Raw genomic sequence first — 17,272 nt, 5'->3', positions numbered from 1 at the left:
CACGTAGCCGGAATGATAAAATTAGAATAAACAGAGCACAGATGAGATTTATATGTCGCAAAACTGGCGTCTGTTTTTCGAGACAGAGTGAGAAGCGAAAGCATAAGATAGCTGTAGCAGTTAGAAGAAATGATACGTTATTTAGTGATGTAAGAATCTACATAGTACCAGCTACTTGTACAACTATACACCTACTTCGCAAGCTACCGTCGGGTGTACGGCGGAGGGGAACTGCTATTATTACTGCTCATTTCCTTCCCTGTTCACTAGAAAATATAGCGAGAGAAAACTAGTGTGTATATGCCTGCTTATCGGCATGCCATTACGATACCCTACATTAGGCTGACACATAAAATGCTCCAATATAAACCACAACAAAGAACGGATTTAGAAAGACCATATAATCGATAGACCGACCAGTTAGTGTACTTGCAGAACAGAAGCATACCCATTACTGCTTGTGTGTGATGAAGGTGATGTTGTTGGCATCAGTCCGGAACTGGCAGATTTTTCTGTAAAACGCATAGCCTTCTACTTGAATATTTCTAGAATGAATTATTGGTAGTCGGTATTCATTCAGATGAGTAACGCGGCAGCACCACAGAACAGAAAGTATACAGAACGGAAATTCGGCTCCAACCCGTGCACCGAAATTTAGTGCGCATGAGCGAAATCTGTCATTTACAAACCGAGTAAAAAACTATTTCTGAATGCAAAGGCGACCGGATACGTTTCGTTTACTATACTAATTGTGCAGTTAAGTTGCTTGGCTTACCTACAAGTAAGCAGTTGTTTGATGTATTGTTAAAGTTAGAAATATTATCAGCAGTAGTAAGAAAGTAAAGAGCGGTTCCCACAAATGTGCTAGAGGAAAAATCCAGGAAAGTGAGGTAGGCATACGCGGACAGATGCGCCGCCCAGCTCATCCATCTCGTTGTACAGTATGTGTTCCTGGGCCAGCGCAAATGGCAAGCAACATCCGGGAGCGATTAGCGCTCTCTCTGCTTCGGTCTGAAGTCCAGCCCCTAGCGCGATAACGCCCCGGGAAGACTCCGCCGGCGTCTGGTGGCGAACTGAGTCACTGCCGAGATGAATGCAGAACAACAGGGACAAGCATCGTACCGCCCCCGTCTAAAGCAAACAGCGAAAATGTTGCACACGTTGATATGATTCCCTAATGGTGTTTTTAAAATTCTGTGATTGTGGTCTGCGAGATGTGTCTGACACTCAGCTGTTACGCATTGAGAGTTTGTCATCCCAGAACTTTTCATGTTTTTACAAATGAAAACATTAGGAACAGATGTAGTGGCTATAGAAAAACGTACCATTTACAGTTCCTGAGTCAAATTTTACAACGTTCCTTGCCGGATGGCTGCAGCGTTTACACTGCTGAACTGGTCGCCATCTTTCGTGCCCTAGAGTATATCCGCTCCTGCTCAGGCGAGTCCTTCGTTATCTGTAGCGATTCCCTGAGCGGTTTACGAGCTCTCGACCAGTGTTTCCCTCGTTCTCGTTTGGTAATGGCTATCCACGAGTCTCTGCATACTCTCGCCTGTTGCGGCCGCTCTGTGGTCTTTGTGTGGACCCCCGGTCATGTCGGTATCCCGGGTAACGAACTTGTTGACCGCCTGGCGAAAGAGGCCACCAGTAAGCCATCTCTGGACGTTGGCCTCCCAGAGACTGATTTGCGGGCAGTCTTCCGCCGCAAAATCTTGGCGCTATGGGACGATGAATGGCGCGAACTGCCAATGCGCAATAAACTCCGTGCTGTCAAGGAGACGACGGCTGTGTGGCGGTCATCCCTGCGAGCCACTCGCAGGGACTCAGTAGTTCTTTGCCGGCTCCGCATTGGCCACTCCCGGCTGACACACAGTTATTTACTGCGCCGGGAGGACCCTCCTCTCTGTCGCTGTGGGGCAGCTTTGACAGTGGCCCACATTTTGCTGGCCTGCCCCCTTTTAGCAGTGGTCAGGCAGCCATTTGCGCTGCCTGCTACGCTCCCTGCCCTTTTAACAGACGACTCCACTATGGCTGACTTAGTTTTACGTTTTCTTCGGGCAGGGGGATTTTATCATTTACTCTGAGTGTTTCTGTTTTATTTTATTGTTTTGTGTTGACTCTGGCCTTTGGCCTATGATTTTCCACTGGTTTTTTAATGTGTTTCTAAGTGGTTGGCTTTTCCTTATTTATTTCTATGGTCGGCCAACCACCGTCACACTCTGTGTGGTTTTAGTTCGTTTTGTCTTGTCCTTGTCTCCGTCTCTCTTGTTCTGTATCGTCTGTGATCTCTTCTGTTCCTCTTTTTTTATTCTCTGTGGGTGTTCTTTGTCTTTGGAAAAAGGGACCGATGACCATGGCAGTCTGGTCCCTTTCATCCCCCAAACCAACCAACCAATCAAATTTTACAACGGAGCAATTCATTGAGCTTGAGAAATCTTTTGACTCAGCGTCGATCACGTCTGTTTTCACAACAGTCGAGAAACGAGACACCAATTTCACCTATGACATTATACTGAAGAATAAACACACACACCAATGCTACGGCTTTCACTGGTTTTCTTCAGGATGGACGGAAACTTAGAACTGGAAAACTAGACAGTGAAGAAGATTTCACGTCGCCTAAACCATTTTCAGCTGTCCTAGATCTTTTCAAAACGTTATCCAGGGGAAACGAAGAAGGAACGCTTGGTAACAGAGCGTACCACAGCCACCTTTGCTGTGTTCTGTTTGCGTGTGGTACAGATAAACCCGCCAGGTTAGCCGAGAGCGCTAACGCTCTGCTTCCTGGACTCGGGTAGCCGCACCGGCCCCGAATTGAATCCGCCCGGCGGATTACCGTCGTCGGTCGGTGTGCTGGCCAGCCTGGATGTGGTTTTTAGGCGGCTTTCCACATCCCGCTAGGTGAATACCAGGTTGTCCTCACGTTCCGCCTCAGTTACACGACTCGCAAAACTTCTGAACACGCTCGCACTATTCCATTAATTACACTCGACACAGACAGCAGGGGTACACTAATTCCGTCCCGGGGGGGGGGGGGGGTACGGGGTGAGGGAAGGAAGGGCATCCGGCCACCCTTTTCCACTAACCTTGCCACATCCGTTCCTAACAATGCCGACCATGCGTCAGCGCGGGACATGACACCAGTGAAAGAAAGAAAGCGTGTAGTACAGATAAATTTCAACATTGTGCTATGGTTTTGTTCTTTTACCGAGCGACTGAATTTAATAGCTCGAGTCCAGCCTATTAGGAGTCTAACGAAAACATCCCATGATATCCTGTCGGTTCCAGAACAAATCTCCTCCTGGTGTGGCTAAAATAAGCGAACTTCTGTAGCAATTCTCTCCCCCCGCCACCCCTCTCTCTTAGTGTTTAATCTTGAGGTATGTTTGCAGCAGTACGTCATTCCCCTCTTCTGTCTGTCGTCCTCTTCATTTCCACGTATGTAGTGCATCGCACATCATACACAACCTGATTCATGTATACCATCCTTGGTCGTCCCAGGTGATTCTTTCCCTCAACATCTCCCTCTACTAGTGTTCCAATGATGTTGAAATGTGTTTCAATACCTATGGGTTTGTCTCTTCTAGGGTGGACGTGCCTCCACAGAGATTTGGTATCCTGTTCTCTTCCCAGCACCTTTTGATTGGTAACTGTGCCTCTCCAAGTGATCTCCATCATCCTTCTCTAGCATCAAATCCCCTGGGTTCCTAGCCGTCTTCTCTCTTGCTTCCCTGTTGTCCAAGTTTCACACCCGTACAGTGTCACATTCCAGACAAATATTTCGTGATCCGTTTCCATGTTTCCAGGGTGATATTATTGCTGGTACATTCTCTCTCAAATTAAATTCAGTTTTGATTTGTTGTATTCTGCTCATAATTTCTTTACTGCTTCTACCCTTCCTTGTGATCCTTCATCCTATTTACGTAAATTCCTCCACGTCTTCTAGGTCTCCCTTCCAATTCCTATTCTTAAAGTTTCATACTCTTCTTCAATACTGCATACCGTCACTTTAGTATTTCACTTGTTTATTTTCGTACCATTCTGATTACAGAAAATCCATTCCGTTGTGCTGAGTACCTTCTCTAGGGTTTCTTTCGTCTCCGTGACCTCAGAAATATCATTTGCATGCACTCAGTATATCCATTCTCTGCCCATTAATTCTGATCTACTCCTCGGTAGATCAGTGGAGTTGGTCTCCATCTTCGTGGATGTAAGCATTGAAAAGAATCTAATACAATATAACGGGATATAATAGCATAGCAATTACTAAATAAAAAGTAAATTACACTGCACTGTAATTAATTGAAAGTAAACTATTTCAGAATAACACATATCCTCTCAATTTATAAAGGAGAACGATGAATTCCTGAACACAGATATATACCATGAGATCAAAAGTATCCGGACACCTCCAAAAACATACGTTTCTCATATCAAGTACATTGTGCTGTCACCTTGTACCAGCTACTCCAAATCAGCGACCTCAGTAGTCATTAGACATCGTGAGAGAGGAGAATGGGACGCTCCGCGGAACTCACGGTCTTCGATCGAGGTCAGGTGATTGGGTGTCACTTGTGTCATACGTCTGTACTCGAGATTTCCACACTTCTTAACATCCCTAGGTCCGCTGTTTCCGATGTGATAGTAAATCACACATCACGCCGGTAAATGCCAAACGACGCCTCGCTTGGTGTAAGGAGCGTAAACATAGGACGATTGAACTGTGGAAAAACGTTGTGTGGAGTGACGAATCACGCTACACCTTGCGGCGATCCGATAGCAAGGTGTGTGCATGGCGAATGCCCGGTGAACGTCAACTGCCAGCGTGTGTAGTGCCAACAGTAAAACTCGGAGGCGGCGGTGTTACGGTGTGGTCGTGTTTTTCATGGAGGGAACTTTCAGCCCTTGTTGTTTTGCGTGGCACTATCACAGCACAGGCCTACATTGACGTTTTAAGCAACCTCTTGCTTCCCACTGTTGAAGAGCAATTTGGGGATGGCGATTGCATCTTTCAACACGATCGAGCACCTGTTGATAATGCACGGCCTGTGGCGGAGTGGTTACACGACAATAACATCCGTGTAATTGAATGACCTGCACAGAGTCCTGACCTCAATCCTATAGGACACCTTTGAGATGTTTTGGAACGCCCACTTCGTGCCAGGCCTCACCGACCGACATCGATACCTCTCCTCAGTGCAGCACTCCGTGAAGAATGGGCTGCCATTCCCCAAGAAAACTTCCAGCACTTGATTGAACGTGTACCTGTGAGAGTGGAAGCTGTCATCCAGGCTAAGGGTAGGCCAACACCATATTGAATTCCAGCATTACCGATGGAGGGCGCCATGAACTTGTAAGTCATTTTCAGCCAGGTGTCCGGATACTTTTGATAACATAATGTAGCAATACACCACAATGAAAAATGTTCCTGTCATAGCATGAAAAACGTGCTTTTGCCACATAAAATCAGAATGAAGCTAGATTTTTGAAAGCAAGTTTTACATAGTTTTTTATTTATGTATTTGAGTCACTTTGCCGGCCGGAGTGGCCGTGCGGTTCTAGGCGCTACAGTCTGGAACCGCGAGACCGCTACGGTCGCAGGTTCGAATCCTGCCTCGGGCATGGATGTGTGTGACGTCCTTAGGTTAGTTAGGTTTAAGTAGTTCTAAGTTCTAGGGGACTGATGACCTCAGAAGATGAGTCCCATAGTGCTCAGAGCCATTTGAACCATTTGAGTCACTTTAAACCGTTTCCGCGCATTCAGTTCACGTAGTAATTAATTTTATTCGCCACTTTTAGCTCGACTTTAGAGCATCGTATCTCGACATCGGATAAAGGTTATGAGATTGCAAAAATCGTTTGAAGTTTATCCATTTATCTACTTGGTGCAAAATTTGAAAAATTTAAAATAAAGGAGTGGCGTGCTTCAAAATCCTCCTAGAAAAAAGTATTTTTTGCACATATAATCCGGTGTCATAAGCTGAGCGTGAATTTCAGGCAAATTAAAATCCTTTGCAAAAGAAATGAATCGATTCGTGCAATTTGCCGGCACGCCAACACCGGTTCGTCACTCTGACCTTCCTTAATGTGTTACAACATAGCTACAGTACGACAGATGTTCTAATTGGACGCTAACCGGGATAAATGAAACACTTTTTACGCCACATTCCTGGGTCCAATAGGAACCGAACACAAGACCCTGCCCCCTCCCCCCCCCCCCCCCACCAAACGCAATTCTGTGCGCACCCTAGTCAAATATATTTGTTACAGCACTTCCGCTCTGCAACTATAACCAACAAATCGAAAATTAGGTTCTACAAATTAATAATAATGTCGTAGAACCAGCGGATGAGTTTTATAAATGTTGTTGTTGTTGTTGTTATTGTTGTGGTCTTCAGTCCTGAGACTGGTTTGGCCTCTAATACTAAATTTGTGATCCCCTGATGCCTCAGAACATGTCCTACCATCCGATCCCTTCTTCTAGTCAAGTTGTGCCACAAGCGTCTCTTCTCCCCAATTCTATTCAATACCTCCTCATTAGTTATGTGATCTACCCATCTAATCTTCAGCATTCTTCTGTAGCACCACATTTCGAAAGCTTCTATTCTCTTCTTGTCTAAACTATTTATCTTCCACGTTTCACTTCCATACATGGCTGCACTCCACACAAATACTTTCAGAAACGACTTCCTGACATTTAAATCTATACTCGATGTTAACAAATTTTTCTTCTTCAGAAACGCTTTCCTTGCCATTGCCAGTCTACATTTTATATCCTCTCTACTTCGACCATCATCAGTTATTTTGCTCCCTAAACATCAAAACTCGTTTACTACTTTAAGTGTCTCATTTCCTAATCTAATTCCCTCAGCATCACCCGACTGAATTCGACTACATTCCATTATCCTCGTTTTGCTTTTGTTGATGTTCATCTTATATCCTCCTTTCAAGACACTGTCCATTCCGTTCAACTGCTCTTCCAAGTCCTTTGCTGTCTCTGACAGAATTACAATGTCATCGGCGAACCTCAAAGTTTTTATTTGTTCTCCATGGCTTTTAATACCTACTCTGAACTTTTCTTTTGTTTCCTTTATTGCTTGCTCAATATACAGATTGAATAACTTCGGGGATAGACTACAACCTTGTCTCACTCCTTTCCCAACCACTGCTTCCCTTTCATACCCCTCGACTCTTATAACTGCCATCTGGTTTCTGTACAAATTGTAAATAGCCTTTCGCTCCCAGTATTTTACCCCTGCCACCTTTAGAATTTGAAAGAGAGTATTCCAATCGACATTGTCAAAAGCTTTCTCTATGTCTACAAATGCCAGAAACGTAGGTTTGCCTTTCCTTAATCTTTCTTCTAAGATAAGAAGTAGGGTCAGTATTGCCTCACGTGTTCCAACATTTCTACGGAATCCAAACTGATCTTCCCCGAGGTCGGTTTCTATCAGTTTTTCCATTCGTCTGTAAAGAATTCGCGTTAGTATTTTGCAGCTGTGACTTATTAAATTGATAGTTCGGTAATTTTCAGGGCATCTGGAACTAGTGAATTGGTGAACAGGAAAAGAAGTGAACAGAAGCGTAGAAATGGCTGGAGTGCTTTTGGTAATCTAGACAAAGCTTTCAAACTATGCTTACCGTGAGCGTACAAAGGGAAGCCATTCTCATTGTGTGTTACCAGTTTCGACTTGCAGCATTCAGCCGCGGACTTTTAATGCGAAAATTGGTTATGGACTGAAGGTTGTTAAGCGAGCGATGGGGAGATATGCATGTCGAAATTACTGGGAGGAACACGAAAACTGACGTGTGGCTCGTGAAGAGACAGGGTCGAGTGGGAGGTGTAAGTGCGGCTGTAGTGGAAATGAAACAGAGGTCGACAGCGCGTGTAGCTGGGCGAATGGCTGGCGGATGGACCCAGGGAGTATTGGCCTGTATTCCAATATTTAAGTAAAGACCGAGACGACGGCCTAACGAAAGACGTGGGCGGTTAGCATTAGAAATCATGAATGTGGCGTGGCTACGTTTGGCTCAAGCCCATAATGCACGGAAACCCAAGAAGAGTTTTGAGGAATGTCATTACCGCATTGAGCTACTGGTACAATACTTCCTTTACACTACCAGTATCAGTCGTCTGTTCCTCATCAGGTTCATAAAAGTACTCACAACATCTTACTGGGTAAAATACTAAATCGTTATCGCCAGGTGATAAAGCCATGAATAATACATAATGTTCACAGCGTAATAGGCGGTAACGCTTGGAACAGACTCATACCACACAGAGGTAACTGAACAGCACTGTTTACTGGTTGAACCAAAGATGTTCGTAGTGATCAACCTCTGTGACCATCTTTGGCTCTGCCAGTAGACAGTGATCAGCTGTTCAGTCCCTTTTGTGTGGTATGAATCCGTTCACAGCGTTAACCCCGATTACAGCTTTAACATTATGTATTATTCACGGTTTTATCAACAGACGATAACGATTTGGTGTTTCGCCTAATATGATGCTGTGAATATTTTTATGAACGAATAGTACCTCCTGAAAATAAATCAAGAAGAGGTCTCTACCAAGAACTAGATTTCAAATTCGACAACGACGACAATGATGATGATAATTATTATAGTGATTATGGCGACGATGACCATAAGTGAATCAGCAAGACTTGTCCAAATACCAGTAGCGTTAAACATGAAGAGTACGTGTTAAAATCTCTTATGTACAACACAATGTGTGGGCTTTTTCGTCTGTTTTTATCTTAGAAATCCAGTGTTTCAAAAAGCGTACACATCAGCTTTGCCATGCGGTTTACATTTCCAACTTCAAGCAGATATTCTGCCGGTTGACATGCTTTCAGTATGCTCTTCCTGTTTTCTTTATATTCACTAACTTCCGGGTATCAATACCCAGTCCATCCTAGGATTTTTTATGTCACGGATCGAAATCCGTCATAAATTGTGAAGTTTCCTATAGTTGGCTCGGAAAGTCATTTCAAATGTCGGAAAGGAACTGCAGACTATTAAAGAAGGACAGAACATACGAAATAGGCTGTCAGATATCTGAATGTCTCGAAGACTCGAAGTATAACAACTCAGTACGTTGTCCTGGACGGTGAGTGTTCGTTGGAGACAAAGGTATTGTCAGGAGTGCCCCAGGGAAGTATGACAGGAACACTCCTGAAACTTCCTGGCAGATTAAAACAGTGTGTCGGACCGAGACTCGAACTCGGGACCTTTGCCTTTCGCGGGCAAGTGCTCTACCATCTGAGCTACCCAAGCACGACTCACGACCCGCTCTCACAGCTTTAATTCCGCCAGTACCGCGTCTCCTACCTACCAAACTTTACAGAAGCTCTCCTGCATACCTTGCACAGCTCGCACTCCTGGAAGGTATGCAGGAGAGCTTCTGTAAAGTTTGGAAGGTAGGAGACGAGGTACTGGCGGAATTAAAGCTGTGAGAGCGGGTCGTGAGTCGTACTTAGGTAGCTCAGATGGTAGAGCACTTGCCTGCGAAAGGCAAAGGTCCCGAGTTCGAGTCTCGGTCCGACACACAGGTTTAATCTGCCAGGAATTTCGTATCAGCGCACACTCCGCTGCAGAGTGAAAATCTTATTCTAGGACCACTCTTGTTCTCTGTATGCATTAACGGTCTGGTGGACAGCAAGAGCAGCACTCTGCCCCTATATGCTGACGATGCTAAGTGACTGTAGAAGGACATAATGCCTTGGATATAATTTCTATTAGGTGTGATGAATGGCAGCTTGTTCTAAATACGAGAAAGTGTAATTTAATGCAGATGAGTAGGAAAATAATTCCTGTAGAGTCCGAAATACAGGATCAGTGGTGCGCTACTTGCTATAATCATGTCGGTTCGATATCTAGCCGTAAATTTGTTAATTGAGATGAAATGGAACGAGCACGCAAGGTCGGTTGTAGGGAAGGTTTATTGAGAGAATGCTACGAAAGTGCCACTCATACATAAAGGGGGCTGCGTGTAGAATACTTGTCTGAATATTTATGGAGAACTGCTCAAGTTTTTGGGAAAAACCACCTGGCCAAATTAAAGGAAGAGATCAAAGCAATTCATTGTCGTGCTGCTAGGTTTGTTACTGGTAGGTCTGATCAAAATTCAAGTTCTATGGAAATATTCTGTGAAGTCAAAAGGAAATCCCTGCGGAAATTTAGAGAACCGACATTTACGACAGACTGTGCAACAATCCTACTGCTGCCAATATTCATATGATAAGTTCGAAGGGAAGTAAAAGAAATCAGAGTGTGTAAAAAAGAATATAGGTAATCGTTTTGTCCTCGCTTTATTTGTGAGTGGAACAGGAATAAAAATGATTAGCACTGGTACAATTTACCATCTGCCGCCTGCCTTCTCCCACGGTGGCTTGCAGAGCATGTAAGTAGATGTAAGTGTAGAAGACAAAAGAATGCCATCCCTATAAGGATCAGGGGTTCCTGGGGTCTGTAGTTGGTGGGCGAGGGCAGATACAATCACGTTCAGTTCGACATTAGTCGATTTATTTATTTGATCGTAGTCCACATAAAAGTCTTAATGTTCGCTCCCTGCAGTGGTGGCAAGGGAGGGGGGAGGGGGAGGGGGGGGGGGGGGTGGCGGGAAACCAAACCCACAGTCCTCAGTTGCGGTGAGTTGTTGTGTAGTTATTTAGTTAGCTAAGGCCGCCATATTCGGTTTGGCATCAAGATCAGAGTGACCCAGGCTGACAGCAGGCTGCGTAAGGCACCACTATGCAGGTAGCGAAGCAGTCTGCAGGCCTGCCTCAGCCGTGGAGAATGTCGGAAGCGATGACATCTGAGGGGCGAAACCCGCTGCAGAGTGAAAACTTCTTTATGGAAACATCCCCCAGTGTGTGGCTAAGTCATGTCTCCGCAATATCCTTTCTTCTAGAAGTGTTAGTCTTGCAAGGTTCGCAGGAAAGCTTCTGTAACGTTTGGAAGGTAGGAGACGAGATGCTTGCGACAGTAAAGCTGTGAGGAGGGGTCGTGAGTCGTGCTTGGGTAGCTCAGTCAATCAGTCTGTCTTTGGTAGTTCCGCAGTGCGAACTGTGCTCAACCATCTGTGCTGCTGTGTGCGTGTCGTGTTTGTTTTTTTCCGCGTTGCCGCGCTTCTAAGTCGAACAAAGTATCATGACCGACTCTTACAAGAGAGCACCTTTTCGAATGAATAGGGGCGACCCAAAGCACTGGTAGTTGAGCACTCCTTACGTGGTGATGTGAAGATACCCCATGATTATTTCATTGGCATTGATTTATCGCTCGTCAGGGACGTCGTTCTTGTTAAGATGAGTTCTGACGCTACCTCTAGCGAGATTATCCAACAAACGCGACGCACACTCTAATTTTTGACACTCCCATAGCAAAAAAAAAAAAAAAAAAAAAAAAAAATGTTCAAATGCGTGTGAAATCTTACGGGACTTAACTGCTAAGGTCATCAGTCCCTAAGCGTACACACTACTTAACCTAAATTATCCTACGGACAAACACGCACACCCATGCCCGAGGGAGGACTCGAACCTCCACCGATAGCAACACTGGCCCATGGACGTGGACCACGCTGAGCTTGGCCTTCGCACAATGCCTTTAGACGTATATGAAGATAAAGTCATTGTGTATCTAAGCCCACACGGAAAAGTCCACAGTCATGTAACCAAAACATGGGCACAATTTCCGACGTATCCTGTGCTTAATTGTGTGAGACAGGTCTAAATAGACCTCAAACACCATATCAGATCCTACATTTTTGTAGGCGGTTGCCGAGCAGTGGTGAGCTACTACAGGCAATCTCGAAGACACGTTGCAGGTATTCATTAGGTGCTGTGACGCCTCTAGTTGTGTCAGTACTGGGAGATGGTTATGAATGTCATCTCTTGAGAGCTTGGCGTACAGTGGCACTGTATACGTGAGTGGAAGGGCATTTGTGGTTCTATCGGCGTTCGTGTCATCGTGCTGGTAGGCGCGTGATGCTACGTTGCAGGCATTCGTTACGGGCGAGGCCTTCTTTGCCACAACCGTCTTCCGGTTGTGGCAAAGAAGGCCTCGCCCGTAGTGAATGCCTGCAACGCAGCAACACGCGCCTGCCAGCACGATGACACGAAGACCGATCGAACCACTACTGCCCTTCCACTCACGTATGCAGTGCCACTGTACGCCAAGCCCTCAAGAGACGAAATTCATAACCATCTCCCAGTACTGACATAACTGTAGGCATCACAGCATCTTACCACTGGCTGTTCCACCCACGAACTTAATTTCCAGCCGGACACACCCATACTCGAAGTTCACAAGGATACCAGGGAGAATCTTATGCAGACCGATGACCACATTATACCAGCCGCTTTGTGCTGGAATGGCACGAGTCTCTTCCTTCCTCATGCACCGACACCCGTTGCCCTCTTCCCTAGATCCACATTCCCAAGCCTTATGCCCGTACTGTTGGAGGCACTGTACTTTTAATTGCCCCTGCCGACCACAGAGGTAACATTCTCTACCAGATGTGACTATTTTCCGTTCCGTGCGCGTCCTAGTTGCACTGTCCAGTTCCTGTAAATGCGTAGCGTCGCTAAGTGCTGCGGTTAGATCCTCTGGATTTTCCGTTTGTACCCGCCATGAAACATCTGGGTCGATACCTCTGAGAAGCATGAGCAACTCTCTATTTTTTGTGCTTGTTTTAGCAACACTGTCCACATTTGGTTTTTGCATCAGTTCACAAGGCTGTGCATTAATTATTTTGCGTATTCTGTCGGAAAATGATGCCACTGTTTCATTCGCCTTTCGTGTTAAACTGTTAAGTTTCTCCCTAAGAAATCGTGTATTTTCTCTTTTCTATATGTCTGACGCAAAAGCCTCTGTTAATTTACTGAATGTGGGTACTTCGTTAAGCACTTAATGATATAAGATACGTAATTTTGCCTCTTCCGTGATGTGTAACCCGACCATCGGCAAGCACATTTCATCCGACCAGCGACTTAAGGTGGCCGTCCCTTATAAACATAGTAACATGCCCTGATGCTTTCCCGGAGAAGCGAATATTAGATTTGCAGCTGAAGAATCGACAAATGACGAAGGAGCACTTATTACAGTTTTAGTCTCGCACAAACGTGTTTGCGACTGTTGTTCTAGCAGTAACGATTGCACTTGTTGCGTTAGCTCTTCGTTAAGTGATATTTTTTCTGTTATCCACCAACAATCCTCCAACAATTTAGAAAGTTGGTCCATAAGAGCACCTACCATCTCACTGGTATTTCTACAAGTAATACATCTTCCTGGTACAAATCTATGAGACATTAGCGGTGTCCCGTTAAATTGCAGATTTTGCAAAGTACCGGAATGAGATACTCTTGCAGACTGTTACCTCTGAACCGCGATAAATCCGCACTTAAATCTTTAAGATGTAACTTGGACAGTGTTATTTTGAGAACAAATAACACAGTCTTCCTTCCGTCACACCGTCTTTGATTGTCACTGATGTTCGTGTGCCGGATCGTTGGAGGCCATCCAACTCTTACTGGCGTTGGACTGGAGCACTTCTCTAGAGGGATTTGTAGGGGTCACCATATGCCGGCCTAGGAATCGCTGCTAATTCGTCTGATGCAGACTGATGACGTGCGCGGCGTCGTTAGACGCAATAGCACAATATTCAAAATTACGCCATTTATTAGTAAAAACATTGCTTTTTCTGCACCTACTGGCACCTACGTAATCCGGAGAAGAATCCACTAAATCCAATAGCCAACTCCCCGCCGCTGAGGACGTTGCTTCAACTTGGCGTGGAAGTCGAGAACTCTGTGATGCGGCAGTTTTTCCACCTGCTGGCGGGGCAGGATTTGCTCTCAGAGAAGGCGGTGACAATGACGTGTGTTCAAAAATGGCTCCAAGCTTTATTGGACTTAACATTGAGGTCATCAGTCCCCTAGACTTAGAACTGCTTAAACCTAACCTAAGGACATCACACACATCCATGCCCGAGACAGGATTCGAACTTGCGACCGTAGCAGCAATGCGGTTCCGGACTGAAGGGCCTAGAACCGCTCGGCCGGCTATGACGTGTGTGTGTTTCGATTCACACGCCGTGTCTGGGAATTCTCTATCGATCCCGCATCGGTGCCCACGTTGTCGCCTCAGATGGACCACGATGTCGGATGCTGTGTAGTCGTGCTGAATGCTGAATCTGGCCCGCCGGAACGGTAGGCCTTTAGACGCGTGTGACCGGAGTGGTTTTGTCGGACTCTCCGTTTACCCGTCAGCGCTGGCTGCTGTTCTGCCGTCAGTACTGGATGCTGGACTCCTTCAGACGTAGCTTCAGATCGCTGATCGTCTCACAGGGCAGCAAGTGCAAGATCAACTCTATAATAGTCTCACGCGCTGGGTGTTACCAAACCATAACGAGAGAATCGAATGCGAGCGACGTGAACGGCATGGATCCTACTTGTTATGTGTTGGAAGCAAGAGGTGTGTGTGTGTGTGTGTGTGTGTGTGTGTGTGTGTGTGTGTGTGTGTGTATGTCACTTGAGAAGAGGCTCTGCTCTATTCGGAATGATCAAATTGCTTCTGTTCTTCCCGAGTCGTCAGCGGTCTTCAGTTGCGCTACACTTGTACAACGGATTCGTTACAGGGTCTTTACAGCTTAGTGACACTGCCACTAGGCGTTGTTGCAACCTACTTAGTTTGTCTAGTGTAACGTTACGGTAGAAAAGTAGGCGGTTCTGTCTGTATTGTTGAAACCATTTTGCGGTCGGTTTGTTCGCAGTCTCTGCTAAGAGTGGCGAGGCGGCTGTTTTCGCCTGACCCAGTAACGTTGCTGAAATGTTTAGCATTCCCGAATGGCGGCTGGCGACACTTCCGCACGGTTGAGTAACGCCGGATGTTAGAACACAGCAAAATTTTTACTCTCACACTGCCTTACTAGTTTTATCGCGTTAACAGAATGTGCAATACGTGGAGGGAGAAACAACTTCATTGTTAGTTCCACATGTGTATTTGAAGCATCCCACGTAAGTGGCTTAAACGTTGCCAGATGGTAGAGCACTTGCCCGCAAAGGCGTCCCGAGTTCGAGTTTTGGTCCGCCACACAGTTCTAATCTGCCATGAGGTTTCATATCAGCGCACACTCCGCTGCAGAGTGGAAATCTCATTCTGGAAACAATAGTTTGCATGTTAATGTTACTTATGAGCCGTCTCTCAGGCGATGGTGAGAGTACCAGGCGGACATAGTTGATACATTGCATTGTGTCATTGTGGAAGTCGCAGCAATCTTATGACAGCATGAGTCCTGAGATCAACATCAACAACAGGAGTGACACATAATATGTCCATGGTCTTCCTGAGAGACCATCTGCTCTCCAGGCACTCTTACGGGTCCCTGTCCAGGGAGTCGAGGGATATGAGCAGATACTTCATTGTTAGTTCCACAGGCGTATTTGAAGCATCCCACGTTCCCAGACTGCGTTTACGTCACTGATCCTCTCCATTTCTGATGACAATAACCATAGAGGAGCTACTACTCCCACCTCATGACGCCGGCATCAGTCTTGACGTTAAGGAAATGAATGAAGGTCTAGTAATAGTTTTCTGCACCATATCTGAAAAGCATAATTGTGTAATTGTGTTCACTGCAACATACACTACTGGCCATTAAAATTGCTACACCACGAAGGTGACGTGCTGCAGACGCGAAATTTAACCGACAGGAAGAAGATGCTTTGATATGCAAATGATTAGCTTTTCAGAGCATTCACACAAGGCGCCGGTGGCGACACCTACAACGTGCTGACATGAGGAAAGTTTCCAACCAATTTCTCATACACAAACAGCAGTTGACCGGCGTTGCCTGGTCAAACGTTGTTGTGATGCCTCGTGTAAGGAGGAGAAATGCGTACCATCACGAATAGCAAAATGTCATCTTTTCGGATGAATCCAGGTTCTGTTTACAGCATCATGATGGTCGCATCAGTGTTTGGCGACATCGCGGTGAACGCACATTAGAAGCGTGTATTCGTCATCGCCATACTGGCGTATCACCCGGCGTGATGGTATGGCTGCCATTGGTTGCACATCTAGGTCACCTCTTGTTCGCACTGACGGCACTGTGAACAGTGGACGTTACATTTCAGATGTGTTACGACCCGTGGCTCTACCTTTCATTCGATCCCTGCGAAACCGTACATTTCAGCAGGATAATGCACGACCGCATGTTGCAGGTACGGGCCTTTCTGGATACAGGAAATGTTCGACTGCTGTCCTGGCCAGCACATTCTCCAGATCTCTCACCAATTGAAAACGTCTTGTCAATGGTGGCCGAGCAACTGGCTCGTCACAATACGCCAGTCACTACTCTTGATGAACTGTGGTATCGTGTTGAAGCTGCATGGGCAGCTGTATCTGTACACGCCTTGCAAGCTCTGTATGACTCAATGCCCAGGCGTATCAAGGCCTTTATTACGGCCAGAGGTGGTTGTTCTGGGTACTGATTTCTCAGGATCTGTGCACCCAAATTGTGTGAAAATGTAATCACATGTCAGTTCTATTATAATATATTTGTCCAATGAATACCCGTTTATCATCTGCATTTCTTCTTGGTGTAGCATTATTAATGGCCTGTAGTGTATTTTCGAATCATGTTCCCTCGATACTTTGGAGCAGTGGCAACTGAGATGTAAATTGTCCTGCAGCGAGCGATGACGAGGACGGAGCTGACGATGCGGAAGACGAGTCGTCGACGGCGTCGTCGCTGGCGCAGAAGCAGGGCGAGCGGGTGATGAGCGAGCAGGTGCTGGCCCTGCTGGACCACTTCCGGCAGGAGGACCCCAAGGGGCTGCCGGGCGCGCCCGTGCCCGATCCCATGGACATCCCGGACAGCACCAAGTCCTTCACCGGCGCCCGCATCACGCTCAAGGAGTCCAAGGTCTACGGCCTGTCGCAGTTCCGCATCGAGCACGTCCGCACCAACCTCAAGGACACGCAGGTCAGTCAGCCTCACCGGTGGTGAGTTTCAGGCGTGACCAGACCCAACTCAGCTCTGGTCGGATCCAGTAGCTGAGTGGTCAGCGCGACCGAATGTCAATCGTAAGGGCCCGGTTTCCGTTCCCGGCTGGGTCGGAGATTTTCTCCGCTCAGGGAGTGGGTGTTGTGTTGTCCTAATCATCATCATTTCATCCCAATCGACGAGCAAGTCGCCGAAGTGGCGTCAAATCGAAAGACTTGCACCCGGCGAACGGTTTACCCTACGGGAGGCCCTAGTCACACGACATTT

At 46.3% G+C, this 17,272-nt stretch overlaps 1 protein-coding gene across 1 annotated transcript in view; it reads left to right on the top strand.

The window, feature by feature from the left end:
• Window positions 1-17,272, top strand: part of LOC124615636 — a 97,353-nt gene that overhangs the window by 47,421 nt on the left and 32,660 nt on the right. The window contains exon 2 of the mRNA XM_047143646.1: window positions 16,692-16,984. Within this exon, the coding sequence (XP_046999602.1) occupies window positions 16,692-16,984 (293 nt within the window). The remainder of the gene's footprint in view (window positions 1-16,691; window positions 16,985-17,272) is intronic.

Source organism: Schistocerca americana, chromosome 5, assembly GCF_021461395.2.
Source record: "Schistocerca americana isolate TAMUIC-IGC-003095 chromosome 5, iqSchAmer2.1, whole genome shotgun sequence".
Lineage (NCBI taxonomy): Eukaryota > Metazoa > Arthropoda > Insecta > Orthoptera > Acrididae > Schistocerca > Schistocerca americana.
The sequence above is the reverse complement of the archived record's forward strand: the minus strand, read 5'-3'. Positions and strand labels throughout refer to the sequence as shown.